The sequence below is a fragment of the Scomber scombrus genome, chromosome 11 (assembly GCF_963691925.1).
Source record: "Scomber scombrus chromosome 11, fScoSco1.1, whole genome shotgun sequence".
Lineage (NCBI taxonomy): Eukaryota > Metazoa > Chordata > Actinopteri > Scombriformes > Scombridae > Scomber > Scomber scombrus.
Window position 1 is genome coordinate 28091290 of NC_084980.1, and position 22008 is coordinate 28113297.

Genomic DNA, 22008 nt, shown 5'->3' on the forward strand with positions numbered 1-22008 from the left:
GCCACATCAGTCTCCCTAAAGAGCTTCTTCCTCTGCTGTGTTTACACAATCACAATTTTCTATGATTTTGACACTATTACAATTCGGTATACTATGTGTTGGAGCTATCAGTCCCTGCAAGTACAAAACACTATTGTAACATTGCCATCATACTGCGAAATTATATAGGAACATATCAGGATGAAACCTGGGATTTACTGAATTGAGGAGAACATTTATCTATATTTTCACTTTTTTTTCAAAATTGAGATAATATGAATTCTCATTGTATTTAGACCACTTTAACTTTAATCTTAACTTAGATTTGAATTGTGGCTACAAGGCCTGAAGATCATGTTCAAGATATTTTACATTATACACACAACACACAGTTTTCTGTGAGTTAGGAAAGAGCATACATTGTGTGATTCTTAATACTACAATTATAACTGGGGAATGGATATGTGTATGGTGTATGGATCTCTGGTATTCATGTTGTCATTGTAGCCTGTGAAGTTGTTTGTGTAATACTGTAAGGAATGTGAAAATAATTATCCTGTAAAGGACAATAAAATCTATATCTATTATGTGAAAATCCATATAATGAGTGTTGAAATATCGCCATCTGGTGGTCGGAGTTTCTTACTAACCTGCACATCAGAAGTCCGAGGGGAAGACTGAGGGTCACAAAAGTGATGAAGCTGCACTTTACATATGTTTGTGCATCTAAATTAAATAAGATATTGACCACTTACTTTACATAATGAAGGTGTTTGTACTAATGTGGTTAATTGGTGTCATCAGTGCAGCTCCATCTGCCCTTTTTCCTTGCTGTGTAATAGTCTTCATGTACAGTTTGGTTATTAATCATGTAAAAAAGTGTGTAGTAATTGTGTCCTAAGACATGTAGATATGGTGCATCTGATTTGGTTTGAAGTTATTGTGAAAAGTATTACCTGGCCAGCAATAACTACAAGCTTTGTTAAAAGGAAAGTTTTAAGCCTATTCTTGAATATAGAGAGGGTGTCTGCACCTGGACTGAATCTGAAACATGGTTCTGCAAGAGTATCACGAATAATGTTAGTATTAGTATAGTAGTAATTACTGAACTAAATTTTAGGAGAATAAACCAAATTAAGAGAAATGGGGAGCCATCTTTAGATTGTATCCAAATTCCCAAGATTACTTTTCCACCAAAAATTAGGTGACCAGTGTTTTCAAATGATACATGAAACTCACAGTGTCTCTCACAAACTGCTCCTCTTCCTGGAATATATTGTAGTTTTAAAAACTCCTCCCTCTTCTTCCTGCTCTCAAACACAACAAGCTCTGATCGATCCACATATTTCCTTGTTCCCTCCCCTTCAGATCTACAGTTTGGAGATGGGTGTAACCAACATGTGATGAGGTGCCAGCCTACATTTACTGAAGCAGCACATGCTGTTTAGATCAGAGCTCAAACTAGTTTCACTTCTCAGGAAGTGAAACTCAGACAGTGATTGTTACTGAGAGCTGAAATGGCGCAGCAAGGAATTCAGCTGGACGGAGCAAGATTCTGCTGCTCAATCTGTTTGGATCTACTGAGGGATCCGGTGACTATTCCCTGTGGACACAGCTACTGTATGAGCTGTATTAACAACTTTTGGGATGGAGAGGATGAGAAGAAAATCTACAGCTGTCCTCAGTGCAGACAGACCTTCACACCGAGGCCTGTCCTGTTGAAAAACACCATGTTAGCAGATTTAGTGGAGGATCTGAAGAAGACTGGACTCCAAGCTGCTGCTGCTACTGATCACTGCTATGCTGGACCTGAAGATGTGGCCTGTGATTTCTGCACTGGGAGGAAGCTGAAAGCCTTCAAGTCCTGTTTGGTGTGTCTTGTCTCATATTGTGAGAAACATCTCCAGCCTCATTATGAATCATCAAAATTCAAAAAACACAAGTTGGTTGACCCTTCGGAGAACCTCCAGGAGAACATCTGCTCTCGTCATGATGAGGTGATGAAGATGTTCTGCCGTACAGATCAGCAGAGTATCTGTTATCTCTGCTCTGTGGATGAACATAAAAGCCACGACAAAGTCTCAGCTGCAGCAGAAAGGACTGAGAAGCAGAGAGAGCTCGAGGTGAGTCGACTAAACATCCAGCAGAGAATCCAGGACAGAGAGAAAGATGTGAAGCTCCTTCAACAGGAGGTGGAGGATGTCAGTCTCTCTGCTGATAAAGCAGTGGAGGACAGTGAGAAGATCTTCACTGAGCTGATCCGTCTCCTCCAGAAAAGAAGCTGTGATGTGAAGCAGCAGATCAGATCCCAGCAGGAAACTGAAGTGAGTCGAGTCAAAGAGCTTCAGGAGAAGCTGCAGCAGGAGATCACTGAGCTGAAGAGGAAAGAAGCTGAACTGAAGCAACTCTCACACACAGAGGATCACAACCAGTTTCTACACAACTACCCCTCAGTGTCACAACTCAGTGAACCTACAGACTCATCCAGCATCAATATCCGTCCTCTGAGATACTTTGAGGATGTGACAGCAGCTGTGTCAGAGCTCAGAGATAAACTACAGGACATCCTGAAGGAAGAATGGACAAACATCTCACTGACAGTGACTGAAGTGGACGTTTTACTGACACAAACAGAACCCAGAGATGGATTCTTAAAATATGCTTGTGATATCTCACTGGATCCAAACACAGCAAACACACAGGTGTTATTATCTGAGGGGAACAGAAAAGCAATGGCAACAAGTTCACAGTCTTATTCTAGTCATCCAGACAGATTCACTGATTGGTGTCAGGTCCTGAGTAGAGAGAGTGTGACTGGACGTTGTTATTGGGAGGTGGAGTGGAGAGGAGGAGTTTATGTAGCAGTTGCATACAAGAATATCAGCAGAGCAGGATGCTTGAATGAATGTAAATTTGGGCACAATGACAAATCTTGGGCTTTAGATTGCAACACTAACAGTTATAAATGTTTGTTCAACAATATCTCATCTCCTGTCTCAGGTCCTCATTCCTCCAGAGTCGGAGTGTACCTGGATCACAGAGCAGGTATTCTGTCCTTCTACAGCGTCTCTGAAACCATGACTCTCCTCCACAGAGTCCAGACCACATTCACTCAGCCTCTCTACGCTGGAGTTTGGTTTAAATATATTGGAGACACAGCTGAGTTGTGTAAACTCAAATAGACAGAAGTCGTTTCAAACTTCATGTGTCATATTCTGTGCTGTAATTCTTGTTGTTTCTGTCTCCATCTGTCTGAACTGCAAAGACATCAGCTGTCAATCAAACTGAGATCATCCACAATTTTTTTTTTTAGTTTTCATTTGTTGTTGGGTTGATGTGTGAGCTTCTTTAAATGTCAGTGTTTCCTGTGTGTTTTTATCAATGAAGGCTATTTTAACCTTTACTTCTAAATGTCTTTTTCATTTCTTTATTGATATAGTTCTCGTTTTTCTCTTCAGCATCTTAAACAGAGAAAACAGCACAACTTCCTTTATCATAGACATTTTATTCTCATCACTCTGTAAATTTGAAAAGAAATGTGGTATAAAAATGTAACTGTCATGATAACAACAGATAAGGAGATAATTTCCCATTATTTACTATTATTGTGTGGATGAATTGAATCTGAATTTGAAGTCATTGAAGAGTCATTTAACCAACTTTACTGATTGGATCTGTCAACAATCTGAATAGTTTATATCAACAATAAAGTATTTTCTTCTGTTTTCATTTCAGGATTTTATTTACAGCTTCTGAGAAAATGTGAATGAGTTTTGTATCATGACACTCATGCTCCAGGATTGTATTTATGGACTTCTCCTCTGCCTTTAACACAGCTAATATAAAGACCTTGCTCAACTGCAGCTCATCACATGTTGGTTACACCCATACGTCTGTTTTCTTACAAAATGTCAGGTCAGGGCCCTCTAATGGTTAAATCATCTGCTGAAATAATTTCTCAAAAAACGTCTACTTCAAAATATATACATAATATATAAAATAATGTTTAAAGCCTCTCCCCCCACACTCTTCCACCCTCCTCCACTACACCATCACAATGGTCATTCGGCAACATAAAAAAATGAAAATGTATTAATAAAAAAACTGAAATCTTTCATTTACAAAAGTATTCAGATATGTTGCTGTGGCACTCCAAAATATGTTTTATATTACAGACTGCCTGCATCTCACAGTCATATAGGTGATTTGTATTTGTCCAGGCTGCAGCTACCATGGACCCTGTCCCACCCAACAAGCCCTGGGTAACAAAAGACCTGAAAAACTGCCTAGATAAAAAGAAACTGGCTTATTTAAGAGGTGACAGACAACAGGGAAAAGAGTTGGGAAAAGAGTTCCGAAAAAAATCAAGGCTGGCCAAAATCCACTATAAGATCAAAGTGGATAAAACATTTACAAGAGGGAATGTCATGATTCCTCCTCATTTGCAGAGCAGCTAAACACAATTTATGGCAGATTTGACAATTTACAACAGCCACTGAAAGATTGGAACACCAACAGTCCCAGCCCCCCACACGAACCTATCACAATAGAGGAAAGTAAGGTGGTCCACATTCTGTCCTAAGTGAACCCCTGGAAATCATCTGGCCCAGACAAGCTAAGTGTTAGAGTGCTAAGGGAATGTGCCACTCAACTGGGGGGTGTCACGACCCAACTTGTACAGCTGCTCCTGGACTCTGGTCTCTTTCCATGTGCCAGGAACGAGACCACCATCATACCTGTACCTAAAACCCGAAAAACCTATGGTCCCAAAAGACTACAGACCTATCACATTGACATCTGTCCTATGCAAATGCATGGATCGGGTGGTGTGTGACCTGCTATCGTCCTCAGTTGTAAAGAAACTGGACCGACTCAAATTTGCCTATAAAGCAAAACGGGGAGTGGAAGATGCCTGCCTGACACTCCTGGACACAGTCACTAAAAGCATGGACCACCCTCACTCATGCTCCAGGATTTTATTTATGGACTTCTCCTCCGCCTTTAACACAGTTAATATAAAGACCTTGCTCAACTGCCCCAATGAACTTCAGTGCCACCCAGTACTGGTCAAATGGATCAGAGACTTTTTACAAGACAGACCTCAACATGTAATAGTCAACGGCAAAAGATCCACCAGCATTCTACTAAATACAGGGGTCCCATAGAGATGTGTTTTATCTCCCATTTTATTTACCATCTATACAAATAACATCATCTGCAACTCAGACAATATGACACTCCTTAAATACACAGACGATATAGTTCTGGTGGCTCATCTGACCGACTTCACCATTATTTATAATGTTAAACTGTTTTTTTCATACTGTATATTTGTATCTACACATTTCCTGGTTTTCATTATTTACTGATTTATTTTTTAAAGCTCACTACGCATTACAGTAAATCTACATTATGCTTAATAACTTGTAACACATCTATGTGGTTGTCTTCAGTCATTTGTAAACTGTATTGTGATGTGATATGAGAGCAGGGTGACATTTTTAATGTTTTCATGTCCAACAAGAACAATACAAACACTTCAGCAGAGAGTCTGTTTCTACACAACACCACAATGTTAGCTGTCAGGTTCACCCGCCAAATGTCACAGAAAAATACAATATGGAAGGAAAACAAACAAAAAGGAAGAGATCACTCTGCTTTGGAAAAACTCTGTAGGCGGATCTGTTAAATCTGATCCCACCCAGCAAAGTCCGCGCCAACTGGCCTCCTTTAGGTCCGCAGACAAGCTTTGAATAGAGAAGCTGCGCTCCGTGTCTCACATTCGTCTTTTAACTTGTTGAAAGAAGATCAGTAAACATGAGTGGAAGAGGCAAAGGAGGAAAGGGACTCGGTAAAGGAGGCGCCAAGCGTCACCGTAAAGTTCTCCGTGATAACATCCAGGGAATCACCAAACCCGCCATCCGCCGCCTGGCTCGCCGTGGTGGTGTGAAGCGTATCTCCGGTCTGATCTACGAGGAGACCCGCGGAGTGTTGAAGGTGTTCCTGGAGAATGTGATCCGTGATGCCGTCACCTACACCGAGCACGCCAAGAGAAAGACCGTGACCGCCATGGATGTGGTTTATGCTCTGAAGAGACAGGGACGTACTCTGTACGGTTTCGGAGGTTAAATCTGATTCTGACCCGCTGATAGTCCAACACAAAGGCTCTTTTAAGAGCCACCCACCTTCTCTAAGAGTTGTCCTGTTATTACACTTGCATTATGAAGTACCATTAATCAATGTATGATTATAGTAAATACAAAAATCAGTGATTGACTGAAGGCAGTTCTGCTCTACATTTGTATTTATTGGGCGTATTTGCTCTTTTGTCTATAAAAACCTCATCATGCAGTTGATATCATTCCTATATAATTTGACTAGTATACTATATATTCTAACAGATTGAAGTTAAGATATGAATAAAAATGGTCATATCTTGTCTTGAACAGTATTTGCTTCTATTGTATTTAATGATGGCGTTGCTCTTTTATCCACTTTATTTTTTTGTCTTTACCCTTGTATAGGTTACTTTTTTTAAACTACTTAAATCAATACTGATCATTAACATGGACAGAAACTCATTCACAATGGTTACACACAGTAATGTTGAGACTGTTTATTGGATGTTTTTGATTTAGTAGATTAATCATCTTGTCCTTATTTTGAAACAGTCAACACATCTGTATTTGTATTTTGTATGTTCACTGATACGTAGGCGAGTATTTGCTTCTTAAATAAAAAACAATCCTACAGTAAATAGAATGTTTTAGGCAGAAACATTAAGTCACTTAGTCTCAATGTTATATTTACTGGGTTATAGAAGTCAACGCAGACGGTTTTGAGTATTTGACAGGAGCAGCTCTGAATGAATTTATAAATGTTCATCTGATGTAGCTTTCACTGTGCGAACAGCATTGGTTTTCTTGCTAGTGACATTGAGCATGTGCAGCATAAGACACCACCCCAACCTTTGAGGAACCATCTGAGCGCCTTTTTACTTAAGAAGCGCCAACCTCATCTGAAGAGTATCCACCACTGTTGATAATAGGCAGACTGTCTAGAAAAAAGCTGATGTGAATATTCGTACACTGTAAACTTTTCTCTCCCATCTTTCTCATTTGACATGAATGCAGCATCAGTGTTACAGGCTGTGACTTCTTTGAACAAACTGACAGTGTGATATTACATATTAAAATCTCTGTACTGATATAATTTGAAGTTGCCAAAGACTCAGTGAACTCTGTACATGTCTTCCTGCAGTGAACATCACAGCAGCTCAACAATTGAAATCTAAAAACTGATGCATGACACAAGAGGGCGCCTTCATCCTGCTAACAAGAGACATAGTGGAGGTTAATGCTCCTCAACTCAATTTGTCTGCAGTTAAGAGTGTTGAGAGTGTTTTCAGAGTGATACATTAGTATGAAGCTGACTCAAGTCAGTTGGAATACAAAATTTAAGTTAAGACAATTTTGCATTTTGTTTTTGTTTTTTTAAATTATTGTCAGACTAGTGTGTTTTATGTACTTTCTTCTTGCTTGATATAGTATGTCTATGGGGGGACAGGGTCCATGATAAATATAGTCAGTTTTGTCTGTGAAGTTAAGGTGTCCATCAGTCACATTTCCCAGATGTTTAAACCTGTTGATAGTTTCTGCAGAGGATCATATGATCGTCAAAGGTCGACATCTATCAGGAGGTTTATTACTGCATAATATAAACTCTCTGGTTAAACTTTAATTTCAAACACAACACACTCCTCACAATACTGCTGTAGAGAAATGATATGATTCAAATATGTTTTGAGTCTTTTGCAGTGTCCCCTTCACACAAAAGGCCACCCAGTACCATGTTTTCAGCTTAGTTCAGTAAGTCAACGTTTGCAAAAATCCTGATGACACTTCTCTGTTTATTCAAACACAACAAGCTCCACTCTGTCCATATATGTGTTTGTTCCCTCACCTTAAGATCTACACTTTGAAGATGGGTGCAACCAACATTTATTACACAGGCTGTTCAGATCAGAGTTCAAACTATTTTAACTTCTAAGTGAAATTCACACAGTCATTGTTACTGAGAGCTGAAATGGCGCAGCAAGGAGCTCTGCTGGACGGAGCAAAATTCTGTTGTTCGATCTGTTTGGATCTACTGAAGGATCCCGTGGCTATTCCCTGTGGACACAGCTACTGTATGATCTGTATTAACAACTTTTGGGATGAAGAGGATGAGAAGAAAATCTACAGCTGCCCTCAGTGCAGACAGACCTTCACACCGAGGCCTGTCCTGGTGAAAAACACCATGTTAGCAGATTTAGTGGAGGAGCTGAAGAAGACTGGACTCCAAGCTGCTCCTGCTGATCACTGCTATGCTGGACCTGAAGATGTGGCCTGTGATGTCTGCACTGGGAGGAAGCTGAAAGCCTTCAAGTCCTGTTTGGTGTGTCTTGTCTCATATTGTGAGAAACACCTCCAGCCTCATTATGAATCATCAAAATTCAAAAAACACAAGCTGGTCGACCCCTCCAAGAAGCTCCAGGAGAACATCTGCTCTCATCATGATGAGGTGATGAAGATGTTCTGTCGTACTGATCAGCAGATTATTTGTTATCTCTGCTCTGTGGAGGATCATAAAGACCACGACACAGTCTCAGCTGCAGCAGAAAGGACTGAAAGGCAGAGAGAGCTCGAGGTGAGTCAACAAAACATCCAGCAGAGAATCCAGGACAGAGAGAAAGATGTGAAGCTGCTTCAACAGGAGGTGAAGGCCATCACTTGCTCTGCTGATAAAGCAGTGGAGGACAGTGAGAAGATCTTCACTGAGCTGATCCGTCTCCTCCAGAAAAGAAGCTCTGATGTGAAGCAGCAGATCAGATCCCAGCAGGAAACTGAAGTGAGTCGAGTCAAAGAGCTTCAGGAGAAGCTGCAGCAGGAGATCACTGAGCTGAAGAGGAAAGACACTGAACTGAAGCAGCTCTCACACACAGAGGATCACAACCAGTTTCTACACAACTACCCCTCAGTGTCACAACTCAGTGAACCTACAGAATCATCCAGCATCGATATCCGTCCTCTGAGATACTTTGAGGATGTGACAGCAACTGTGTCAGAGCTCAGAGATAAACTACAGGACATCCTGAAGGAGGAATGGACAAACATCTCACTGAGAGTAAATGAAGTGGATGTTTTACTGCCACAACCAGAGCCCAAGACCAGAGATGAGTTCTTAAAATATGCATGTGATATCACACTGGATCCAAACACAGCAAACACACAGGTGTTATTATCTGATGGGAACAGAAAAGCAATGGCAACAAGTCTACAGTCTTATTCTAGTCATCCAGATAGATTCACTGAATATTATCAGGTCCTGAGTAGAGAGAGTCTGACTGGACGTTGTTACTGGGAGGTGGAGTGGAGAGGAGGAGTTTCTGTAGCGGTCGCATACAAGAATATCAGCAGAGCAGGACGCTCAAATAAATGTAGATTTGGACTCAATGACAAATCGTGGGCTTTATATTGTTACACTCACAGTTGTACATTTTTCTTCAACAATGTCTCGACTACCGTCTCAGATCCTCATTCCTCCAGAGTAGGAGTGTACCTGGATCACAGAGCAGGTTTTCTGTCCTTCTACAGCGTCTCTGGAACCATGACTCTCCTCCACAGAGTCCAGACCACATTCACTCAGCCTCTCTATGCTGGACTTTGGCTACATGATGAAGGAGACACAGCTGAGTTCTGTCAATTCAAATAGACAGAAGTCATTTCAGATATTGTGTTTCAATTTATTTGTTGTAATTCTTCCTGTGTTTGTCTCCATGTTTCTGAACTGCACAGAGATCAACTGTTAATCAAACTTTGACTGTCAACACTATTTTTTTCCTTTTAATTTGTTTTGTTGATGTTTAAGTTTCTATAAAAGTCACTTCTTGTATATTTCCATATCACTGTTCATGATGATGTTTTTAACCTTTTCTGACATTTATTCAGATGAAAATGTGAACCTATCTTTGTTCAAATGTTAGTTTCATGTTTGTATTGATGTATGTGTTTGTTGTTGATTTTCTGTGTTTTAAATAGAGAAAACTGCTGAATTCTCTTTATCATAGACATGTTGTTCTCAACACTTTGTTAATTTGATAATGATGATAATAAAATAAGGCTATCATCTTTATTGTTTGGATGAGCCTGCGTACACCTCCAAAAAATCCTACAACGCGGACCGCAAGGGCTGTGATTGGTCCGCTCCAAACGTCACTTCCTCCGGCAGTTACTTTTTCCGGCTTTTCTTCCGGCAACACCGCCATATCTAAAGTTGTTGTGGTGTGGAGAGTTGTTCGATTGCACGATGGATCACCTTGAAGAAAGATTAATTGAGGAAGTCAGGAAGTACGACCACCTCTACAACTACTCCTCAAAGAACTACAAAGACTGCCAAATGGCCAGCAACTCCTGGCGAGACATTTCCAGGAACACGGGGGTGGACGTCGCGGAGTGTATGGAGAGGTGGAAGAACCTCCGTGACGAATATGCCCGGCTCCGAAAGAAACTTGCCACAAGAAGCTGCGACCCAGGCTGCCAAAAAGAGCCAGCGTTTTATCATCTTCTTTCATGGCTGGCACCACACGTGAAGTACTGCGAAACAGAGTCCCACTATGATCAAACGGTATGTGTTTCCTGTTATTAGTGCAATGCTACATCATCGGTTATGTTCATGTACAAACAACATGTTATATCGACAGCTGGTTGTAATAAAAACATACATAGATTAACCAAGCATCCACTCTTTTATTACAAACAGACCAGTTCAGAAGAGAGCACATCGTCCAGTTCAGCGGAGAGCGACACAGACCCCGTTGAGTCCCCCGTGTCTCGTCCCAAAAGGAAAAGGAAGAGGGACCAGGACGACTGGTTTGTTGATCAGCTGATAAACCTGGAAGAGCGTCGGGTGGAGGCAGAGCAGAGGCTTCTGCAGGGGGATGATGAGTGCTCCAGGTTCGGGCAAACCGTGGCCGACATGCTCCGGAGATTGCCAGAGGACAGCGTGTCCGAAGTTATGTTTGAGGTCTACAACCTGATCCACGAAAGTAGACAGAACTTTTGTTGTAGTTGAAGTAGTGCTTGCATGTGCATCATTAATAAAAACGTTTATCTAAATAATGTTCTTCTGTCTTCATTTCAGGATCTCATTCAAGGCTTCTGAGTTTTCAATCACTAATAAACAAGATGTCACACATTTCTGGCCAGGGTCCTCTAACGGTTAAATTGAAATCGCACAAAAGCGAAAATAGTTTTACTCCATGCAAAAATTAGTCTCAGGTTTGCCGCACTGCATAAGGTCAACTGTTTAATTAGCCAGCCCCCTCCCTCCTCCAGTACACCATAAAATTGGTCCCAAGTTATTTATATATTACAGACTGACTGCATCTCACAGTCATGATGATGGTGATTTTTTTATTCTTCCAGGCTGCAGCTGCTTCATCTACAAGGCCAGGGGCCCTCACAGACCCTGTCCCACCCATAGACATACTATATCAAGCAAAATGAAAGTACATAAAACACTAGTCCGACAGTCATTAAAAAAACAAACAACAAACCAAAAAACGCAAAATTGTCTGCATTCCAAATGACTTGAGTCAGTGTCATACCAGTTTATCACCCTGAAAACACTCAAACTGAGTTGAGGAGCTTTAACCTCCACTATGTCCCTGGTTAGCAGGATGAAGGCGCCCTCTAGTGCATCAGTTTTCAGATTTCAATTATTGAGCTGTTGTGATGTTCACTACAGGGAGACATGTACAAACTTCACTGAGTCTTTGGCAGCTTTAAAACATATCAGTGAAGAGAGATTTATGTATGTAATATCACATTGTGTCAGTTTGTTCAAAGAATTTTATACATTTCAGGATTTATATTGAGGATTTAAACTGAGGTGGATACAAATAATTTACACATGTGATTGTATTTACAGAAACAGTCTGTGTCACAGTGCAGACAAGTGAAGACACCTCTAACCTGGACAGCAGACCCTCTACTGGTCATGTCAGACTTTGAAAGTGTAGAGATGGATAAAAGTTTGAACATTGACAGAAATCATACACATTTATATTGTATTAATACATATGTCACCTGACCAGACCTGGCTGTGGTTCTGTCTTCTGTTTCTCTGTAATCATGTGAAAAGTTAACCTCATATTATACAGTACATCTCTTGGATGACTTGCTTCATATTAGCTTCAGATAAGCCTTTAAATACATTCTTGCACAGAAGGAGGACTGTGGATTTTACCCCCCATCACTTACATTGTATGTGCATTATAAAGGGATCTTCTAATGCTCAGTATGAACAGGAGGAATGATTACAGCAGGAAAAGCATGTTCCAACATATCACTAATGGTTATGCAAATAATCAAGAAAAGTGTAAAAGGGAGTAGGGAGGGAAATTACAAAAAAAAACATAATAAGTATCGACTTCACATCAAAGGACATACAGACACTGCAGCTATTCACATTTTCTGTTGACATTTAAGAATATAGAATCTGGCCATAATTTGGTTGGTCTAATAAGCAGAAACACAGCTATCAGGACGCTTTGCTCACATGCGCTGCATTGATAGTCACACAAACACACACGCGCAGTCACTCTACAGCGCACTCATGCTTGCTCGATCCAGATTCCGGGAGATTGTATCTCATCAAGGAGCCGCTATCAATATGCGGGAGACTCCCGGAACTTCTGGGAGAGTTGGGATGTCTGTGAAATATCAATCAAGTTGAAGGTATTAATTGAAAGCCTGTGAATGAACTTGTATGAAACATCTTTTACTTGAAGTATTGTTATTTCAAAGAGAATATCACAAACAACTGTGCATTAAAGATTGATTAAATAAAATATATCCATAAATATTTTAAATATTTTATCATAGATCAGTATAACATGTCAGCTTGTAGAATGTTTAATCTGAATACAATATGTTTATTTCTCTATAGTCATGGATTATCTTATCTATCTTATATTTGTCAACAGTGGTGGATACTCTTCAGATGAGGTTGGCGCTCTTTCAGTAAAAAGGCGCTCAGATGGTTCCTCAAAGGTTGGGGCGATGTCTTGTGCTGCGCATGCTCAGTCTCACTAATAAGAAAACCAATCCTGTTCGAGCAACAGCGCAGTTAAATTTGCATCAGATGAACATTTAGAGGCTGCTTGAAGCTGTTGGAGTTACAGGTTTGTGGAAATCTACGAAGATAACCATGCCCGATCCAGTCAAAGCACCCAAGAAAGGCTCCAAGAAGGCCGTGTCTAAGGCCACCAAGACCGGCAAGAAGAAGAGGAAGACAAGGAAGGAGAGCTATGCTATCTACGTGTACAAGGTGCTGAAGCAGGTTCACCCTGATACCGGTATCTCCTCCAAGGCCATGGGCATCATGAACTCCTTTGTTGGAGACATCTTTGAGCGTATTGCTGGTGAGGCTTCCCGCCTTGCTCACTACAACAAGCGCTCCACCATCACCTCCAGGGAGATCCAGACCGCTGTCCGCCTGCTGCTGCCCGGTGAGCTGGCCAAACACGCCGTGTCTGAGGGCACCAAGGCCGTCACCAAGTACACCAGCTCCAAGTAAACGTGCTGTTTGTACCAACAACTCAAAAGGTCCTTTTCAGGACCACCCACTCCTTCAACTAAGAGCTTTATTCCTTTTGTGAAATTATACATAGTGGTTGTGTATTTCTGATGCAAGAACGTATTTGTAGATAGTTGATGGACGAAGAAGTTTATCTGCAGTCTAACAATGAAAGACATGACTGCTATGAGGATTTGTATGATAAACTGGTTAAATGGTCAGGAAATCAACCAAGAGCCTATATTTAATAAAGTATATAGATGCCTTTTGTGATATAACCTCCCATTGACCACAATAATGAGGAATTGTCCCTGTGATAAAATGTAATAATGCGTAAAGAAATGTACACACAAGGTGTTTATTTTACAGACTGGTTGTATTATTTCTGATTGGAGTTGCAAGAATGAATTTGTACAGACTTTAGGTGCTATTAAGATAATTGGATGAAACTTGGTTGTAAGGGTCTGGAATTTAACCTAAAATGTTTAACTTACTAAAAATGTACACCTACTTATTTTCCTCTTGTAATAAGATAACATTGTGTTCGTCCCACAGTGGGGAAATATGCATTATTACAGCTGCAAGTGTTCATTAAAAGAATATAATACAAAATCAATAATGGTAAAAATATATAATATTGTGACAGTGGTAATATACCAGGTGATACTATTGCACAGATGTGAAATATATATAAACAAAGGACTGGACTATCATTTTCTACCAGAGTTCGTGGAGTAAAACACTGTTGCACTTTATATCTTGGCCTCATTTCCATCCATATAAATCAGAAAGCAAAAAGCATTTAATGTTCACTGTAGAACTAAAAGGAATCTATACATACAGATTTGAGTTGTGTTAACATCACCTCGACAAATGAATCTAAAGCAATTGGATTTATTTACCAATTGCCGAGATAACTAAAAAACGGCTAGAATATATGGCTTAAATAGGGCTACAGCGAAATTGTGAAAATAACTATGTACTTTTGACCAAACAAATGAAGTGTAATGTAAGTACTATTAAGCAGAATTATGTAAACCCAGTAATTGCCAGGGTGATAATACACGTATAAGTTGTTCCCCCTGTAAAGATGTAGGTACAAAGTAGGTGATTTAATGTTAAGCACATCTATCATAAGCATCAGGACAACTCTTAGAGAAGGTGGGTGGCTCTTAAAAGAGCCTTTGTGTTGGAATACCAGCGGGTCAGAATAAGATTTAACCTCCGAAACCGTACAGAGTACGTCCCTGTCTCTTCAGAGCATAAACCACATCCATGGCGGTCACGGTCTTTCTCTTGGCGTGCTCGGTGTAGGTGACGGCATCACGGATCACATTCTCCAGGAACACCTTCAACACTCCGCGGGTCTCCTCGTAGATCAGACCGGAGATACGCTTCACACCACCACGGCGAGCCAGACGGCGGATGGCGGGTTTGGTGATTCCCTGGATGTTATCACGGAGAACTTTACGGTGACGCTTGGCGCCTCCTTTACCAAGTCCCTTTCCTCCTTTGCCTCTTCCACTCATTTTTACTGATCTTCTTTTAACAAACTAAAAGATGAATGTGAGACACTATTTGCTATTTTTATCTTGAGCCTGGAGGAATAGTTCAGGGCTTCTGCCCTTTTCTATTCATTGAAGGTGGAGCTTGGTGGGCGGCAGGAGGGGCAGGACTCTGGCAGAGGGAGGGCGCATGTGGGCCAAGGCAGGAAGAAAAAGAGAAAAGAGGAAGAGAGATAGATGAGAGTTAAAAGGACAGAAGGATGAAAATTTAAGGAGAAGTAAGGAAAGGTTAAGGAAAAGAAAAAATGGAAGAAACAAACAAAAACAAAACTAAATAAATAAAATAAAATAAAATTATTTTTTGTCTTTTTTCATTTTGATTTACTTGTGGGTTAATGTGGGTGTGTGTTTTGTTTGTGTGTTCAGTGTTCAGTGGGGGGGGGTCATGGGATCATGAAGGGTTTAGGGTGGTAGGTGGTTTTGTAGCTGGATGATATATGACAGTGGGGTGTTGGTTGTGAGCTCGGCCTCCTTGATAGTCTTCCGTAGGGCAGGGTTGGTTGTAGCGGTCTTCAGATATTTGAGAGCTATGGTTTGATGACGTTGTCTTATGGACTGAATGCCTGTAATTGTTTGTATGTAATGGTTGCTGATGAAAAAGGGGAGTCTGTGGGCAAGTTTCAGTGCTTTGTTTTGAATGGTTTGTAGTCGCTGTCGTTGGTTGTCAGAAATGATGATCCATGCGGGAACGGATTACTCGAATAGTGGTCTGATGTATGCCATGTATACTTTGATAACTGTTGAGGGTGACGCGCCATGTTTTCCACAGAGGGCTTTGAGGTGGTTGAGTCTATTGTTTGCTTTTTGTTCCAGTTTGTCAATATGTTTTGTCCAGGTCATGTTGTATTGAAAGGTCACTCCGAGGAAAGTTGCTTCTTTACTGAGGGGGATTTGTTGATTATAAAGTGACAGATTCAGATTCGGTTGAATGAAATGATTATGCTATTTTTTTTTTTTTTTCGCTATTTTTATCTTGAGCCTGGAGGAATAGTTCAGGGCTTCTGCCCTTTTCTATTCATTGAAGGTGGAGCTTGGTGGGCGGCAGGAGGGGCAGGACTCTGGCAGAGGGAGGGCGCATGTGGGCCAAGGCAGGAAGAAAAAGAGAAAAGAGGGAGAGAGATAGATGAAAGTTAAAAGGACAGAAGGATGAAAATTTAAGGAGGAGAAGTAAGGAAAGGTTAAGGAAAAGAAAAAATGGAAGAAACAAACAAAAACAAAACTAAATAAATAAAATAAAATAAAATTATTTTTTGTCTTTTTTCATTTTGATTTACTTGTGGGTTAATGTGGGTGTGTGTTTTGTTTGTGTTTTGTTTGTGTGTTCAGTGTTCAGTGGGGGGGGGGGGGGGGGGTCATGGGATCATGAAGGGTTTAGGGTGGTAGGTGGTTTTGTAGCTGGATGATATATGACAGTGGGGTGTTGGTTGTGAGCTCGGCCTCCTTGATAGTCTTCCGTAGGGCAGGGTTGGTTGTAGCGGTCTTCAGATATTTGAGAGCTATGGTTTGATGACGTTGTCTTATGGACTGAATGCCTGTAATTGTTTGTATGTAATGGTTGCTGATGAAAAAGGGGAGTCTGTGGGCAAGTTTCAGTGCTTTGTTTTGAATGGTTTGTAGTCGCTGTCGTTGGTTGTCAGAAATGATGATCCATGCGGGAACGGAGTACTCGAATAGTGGTCTGATGTATGCCATGTATACTTTGATAACTGTTGAGGGTGAGGCGCCATGTTTTCCACAGAGGGCTTTGAGGTGGTTGAGTCTATTGTTTGCTTTTTGTTCCAGTTTGTCAATATGTTTTGTCCAGGTCATGTTGTATTGAAAGGTCACTCCGAGGAAAGTTGCTTCTTTACTGAGGGGGATTTGTTGATTATAAAGTGACAGATTCAGATTTGGTTGTGAGACACGGAGCGCAGCTTCTCTTTTTAGAGCTTGTCTGCGGACCTAAAAGAGGACATTTAGCGCGAACTTTGCTGGGCGGGATCAGATTTAACGGATCCCCACACGAAGTTCTTTTGAAAGCTGGATGATCTCTTCCTTTTCGACCCCTCCATTTCGACATTTTTCCATAATGAAGCTTTAAGGCAGCAGAAACAAAAAATATTTACAATCTCATAATATAATGATCCAACTTTACATAAAGATACCTTACCTTTGAAATGTTCTTGAATGTAATAAACAAGGCGAAAACTTAACAGAAATGTTCATCAGCTGCACAAAAACATATGTAAAAATTAGTCAAATTAGACCATGTACAGTATGTAAGGTTAAACATATGTCATGCCTGGACCTGATAGAGTTTGGACTTTTCATTTGTTGTTTTTTTATTATTATTTGAACTAATTTGACTGATGACTGAGGAAACTTAACAACATTTATCTTCACTAAACATATTTTATGAACTCTTAATGGATTAAAACTAGAATGAACATTTTGAGTTCTTCTGATGTTTATTCTGATTAAACTGAATGCAACTTTTCATGTGTGTATGTGTGTTATGATAAAAAAAAATAAAAAGGTCATGAATCACTTCTGTACAATTAAATGTGGAGTAACTTTAACTGTGATGGTGCAATAAATCAATCACAGCTCCCAGGAACACTAATCATGACTGTTTTAGATTTATTAATTAATTGACAATTAAGCATAAATAAAAACTCTTCAGCACGACATACAGTTTGTGGATTTAGAGATTAAACCCTGAACAAAAATAAAACAACCCTTTTAATTAAGTCTCGATTAAAACTTTACAACCCAGAACCGTCTGAGAGGTGACAGCTTAACACTGAACCAACATGACAGCCTCATTCTGAAGTTCATCTGCATGAAAATCTTTTTATTTTTATTTTTTTAAATAGACTTCAGATTCATGATGATACAATATATGTTGTCTTATGTGTGTCACTACCCAACAAAATATCTTTATACCAAAATGTGAAATATGTCTGTTGACTAAATGTTTGTTAAAAGCAACAAGTAATAGAAAACTGCTCATTTCTAAGTGGCAAAGCTGTTATAATGAATTAAGTTGAAGGTACAGAAACTGATTGACAAACACTCTTCTGCTCTGAATATGAACTCTGTACTTTGTGGTGTTTCAGGAGGAAAACTGCCTCAAACTAACTCTTATATTGGTTTCATATTTACTGCAGAAGCTTTGAATGAAATCATGAAATGACGACAGAAGAAAATAAATTGTTCATTCTTAATATAAACAGTTTTATTCATGATGTAAAGCTTCAGTATGTTCACACATCCAATCAGTAAAGTCTGTTAAATGACTCTTGTTCAATGATTTCATGTTCAGATTAACACAGACTGTCAGATATGTCCTTATTTATTTATAGTTTTACAAAACATTTCTTTCATCCACACGATCAATTAGTTTAATACAGAATATCAGCTATGACCTCCCTATTCATTATTTTAATGATAATTACAGTTTTATAATATATTTCTTAACACATTTACAATATGAAGTGAACAAAATACAAGATTAAGGAAGTTTAGATGTCCCTGTTTAAGACACTGGACAGGAAGAGAAACAACAACAAACAAATACATCAATACAAACATCAAACTAACTAATGTTGAACTATAAAACGTTCACATCTATGAATACAAACGCAAAGAAAGAAGTGAAATTTAAAATAACTCAAAATATGAACAGAATAAGACATGGAGACAAAAAATTAGGAATAATTATGACACAGAATGTGAGACATGAAGTTTGAAATGACACCAGTCTATTTGAGTTTAGCGATCTCAGCTGTGGCTCCGTAAAAAAAACCAAGAAAAAATCCAGCATAGAGAGGCTCAGTGAATGTGGTCTGGACTCTGTGGAGGAGAGTCATGGTTTCAGAGACATTGTAGAAGGACAGAATACCTGCTCTGTGATCCAGGTACACTCCTACTCTGGAGGAAACAGGACCTGAGACGGGAGATTTAACACATTTGGACCAGAATCCACAATTCGAATAGTCACATCTTAAAGCCCAAGATATGTCATTGCTCCCAAAATCACTCCACCCGTCTCTGCCGATACTCTTGTAAGAGACTGCTATTCTAACTTCTCTTTCCCACTCCACCTCCCAGTAACAACGTCCAGTCAGACTCTCTCTACTCAGGACCTGACGATCACCAGTGAATCTGTCTGGATGTCTAGAATAACCCTGTGGCTGAATGGATGTTGCTTTTCTGTTCCCCTCAGATAACAACACTTTTTCGTGTGCTGTGTTTGGATCCAGAGTGATTTCACATGCATATTTTAAGAATCCATCTCTGGTCTTGGGATCTGGTGGTGGCAGTAATACATCCACTTCAGTCAGTGAGATGTTTGTCCATTCCTCCTTCAGGATGTCCTGTAGTTTATCTCTGAGCTCTGACACAGCTGCTGTCACATCCTCAAAGTATCTCAGAGGACGGATATTGATGCTGGATGAGTCTGTAGGTTCACTGAGTTGTGACACTGAGGGGTAGTTGTGTAGAAACTGGTTGTGATCCTCTGTGTGTAAGAGCTGCTTCAGTTCAGTGTCTTTCCTCTTCAGCTCAGTGATCTCCTGCTGCAGCTTCTCCTGAAGCTCTTTGACTCGACTCACTTCAGTTTCCTGCTGGGATCTGATCTGCTGCTTCACATCAGAGCTTCTTTTCTGGAGGAGACGGATCAGCTCAGTGAAGATCTTCTCACTGTCCTCCACTGCTTTATCAGCAGAGCAAGTGATGGCCTCCACCTCCTGTTGAAGCAGCTTCACACCTTTCTCTCTGTCCTGGATTCTCTGCTGGATGTTTTGTTGACTCACCTCGAGCTCTCTCTGCCTCTCAGTCCTTTCTGCTGCAGCTGAGACTGTGTCGTGGCCTTTATGATCCTCCACAGAGCAGAGAGAACAGATAATCTGCTGATCAGTACGGCAGAACATCTTCATCACCTCATCATGACGAGAGCAGATTTTCTCCTGGATATTCTCTGAGGGGTCGACCAGCTTGTGTTTCTTAAATTTTGTTGATTCATAATGAGGCTGGAGGTGTTTCTCACAGTAAGAAGCCAGACATACCAGACAGGACTTGAGGGCTTTCAGTTTCCTCCCAGTACAGACATCACAGGCCACATCTTCAGGTCCAGCATAGCAGAGACCAGTAGCAGCAGCTTGGAGTCCAGTCTTCTTCAGCTCCGCCATTAAATCTGCTAACATGGTGTTTTTCATCAGGACAGGCCTCGGTGTGAAGGTCTGTCTGCACTGAGGACAGCTGTAGGTCTTCTTCTCATCCTCTCCATCCCAGAAGTTGTTAATACAGCTCATACAGTAGCTGTGTCCACAGGGAATTGCCACCGGATCTTTCAGTAGATCCAAACAGATGGAACAGCAGAATTTTGCTCCGTCCAGCTGAGCTCCTTGCTGCGCCATTACAGCTCTCTGTAAAAATGACTGTCTGAGTTTCACTTCCTGAGAAATGAAACTAGTTTCAGCTCTGATCTAAACAGCCTGTGTTGCTTCAATAAATGTAGGCTGACAGCTCATCACATGTTGGTTACACCCATCATCAAACTGTAGATCTGAAGGGGAGGGAACAAGGAAATATGTGGACAGACCGGAGCTTGTTGTGTTTCAGAGAAGGAAGAAGGAGTTACCAAGCTCTGATTCATTCCATTTTATACAATGAGGCCCATGTCTAATTTAAAAACACTGGTTACCTGTTTCCTGGTAGCAAAGTAACTTTGGGAATTTGACAGCAATCTATAGATTTCTCTGAATTATTTAATTTTCTACTCTGTAGTGTTCATAGTACATTTCTCAACATGTTAATAAATTCATGTTTGGCATTATTCCTTTTAACATTTTAAAGTCAGAGCTGTTGTAAAGTAAATGTCGTTGCAGCTCTGAACTTCAAAGAACATGAATTCAGATTGTACATGTTAATGCTAAACCATCTATGCACACAAGTTATTGTGCCAAGCTCTGATCACATTAAAAACACATCTAATGATATAAGTATCTTTTATCGTGATATGTCCTTTAACTCCTATAAAACACATTCCAAGTACTGCCATTTTGGCAAAAAACCCTTACATTTGAGGTATGATGGAAAATGTTACAATGTTGTGTTTTGCATTTGCAGGAACTGATAGCAAACAAAAAATGAATTACAATAGTGTCGAAATCAAAGAAAATAGTGATTGTGTAAAGACAGCAGAGGAAGCAGCTCTTTAGGGAGACTGATGTGGCTCTGAAAAGAGCCGTTGTGGTTTGTGAAGGAGAAGACAGTTTAAGCTCTCTCTCCACGGATGCGGTGAGCCAGCTGGATGTCTTTGGGCATGATGGTGACCCTCTTGGCGTGGATAGCGCACAGTATTGTGAGGGATGTGTTGTTTGAAATTAAAGTTTAACCAGATATGTTATCTTATGCAGTAATAAACCTCCTGATAAATGTCAACCTTTGACAATGATGATACTCTGCAGAAACTATCAACAGGTTTAAACATCTGGGAACTGACTGATGGACACCTTAACTTCACAGACAATACTGACTATTTATAAGAAATCCAAACAGACATCATTTCTATTCAGGAAGTTTAATGATTGTAGACTCTGAGAAAAAAATAGCAATGTATGTGTATATCTGGCAGTTTTTCAACTTGGTCATGTTTAATGGAACTCAGACTGTCAGGAAAAAAACTGAGCTTTAACCTCCACACATCGGTGGTTAGCAGGATGATGATGCCCTCTTGTGCCGTGCATCAGTTTTCACTTATTGAGCTGCTGTGATGTTCACTGCAGGAAGACGTAAAAATGTAAATGCACAAACCTAAGAAAGTGCAGTCTCGTCACTTTGTGAGCAGTTGTGGTCCTCA

At 40.2% G+C, this 22008-nt stretch overlaps 7 protein-coding genes across 7 annotated transcripts in view; 5 read left to right on the forward strand and 2 right to left on the reverse strand.

Moving 5' to 3' along the window:
• The window catches only part of LOC133991157 (histone H3), a 54710-nt gene extending 39575 nt beyond the window's left edge, over positions 1-15135 (reverse strand). Inside the window, exon 1 of the mRNA XM_062429628.1 lies at positions 14843-15135. Coding sequence (XP_062285612.1) covers positions 14843-15128 — 286 coding nt within the window. The 5' untranslated portion in view covers positions 15129-15135. The remainder of the gene's footprint in view (positions 1-14842) is intronic.
• On the forward strand, positions 1494-3161 carry LOC133990310 (tripartite motif-containing protein 16-like). The gene has a single exon (XM_062428587.1). The coding sequence runs from the start codon at positions 1497-1499 to the stop codon at positions 3159-3161; it is 1665 nt and encodes a 554-aa protein (XP_062284571.1). The 5' UTR covers positions 1494-1496.
• The window catches only part of LOC133991159 (uncharacterized), a 45665-nt gene continuing 29453 nt past the window's right edge, over positions 5797-22008 (forward strand). Inside the window, exon 1 of the mRNA XM_062429631.1 lies at positions 5797-6082. Coding sequence (XP_062285615.1) covers positions 5797-6082 — 286 coding nt within the window. The remainder of the gene's footprint in view (positions 6083-22008) is intronic.
• Positions 8065-9732, forward strand: LOC133991118 (tripartite motif-containing protein 16-like). Its single transcript, XM_062429589.1, has one exon. The coding sequence runs from the start codon at positions 8065-8067 to the stop codon at positions 9730-9732; it is 1668 nt and encodes a 555-aa protein (XP_062285573.1).
• LOC133991185 (uncharacterized) lies at positions 10313-11091 on the forward strand. The gene is made up of 2 exons (XM_062429676.1): positions 10313-10644; positions 10780-11091. Exons 1-2 carry the CDS (start codon positions 10327-10329, stop codon positions 11089-11091), a joined length of 630 nt encoding a protein of 209 aa, XP_062285660.1. The 5' UTR covers positions 10313-10326.
• LOC133991201 (histone H2B 3-like) lies at positions 13226-13599 on the forward strand. The gene has a single exon (XM_062429700.1). The coding sequence runs from the start codon at positions 13231-13233 to the stop codon at positions 13597-13599; it is 369 nt and encodes a 122-aa protein (XP_062285684.1). The 5' UTR covers positions 13226-13230.
• Positions 18837-20563, reverse strand: LOC133991119 (tripartite motif-containing protein 16-like). Its single transcript, XM_062429590.1, has one exon. It carries the CDS (start codon positions 20561-20563, stop codon positions 18908-18910), a length of 1656 nt encoding a protein of 551 aa, XP_062285574.1. The 3' UTR covers positions 18837-18907.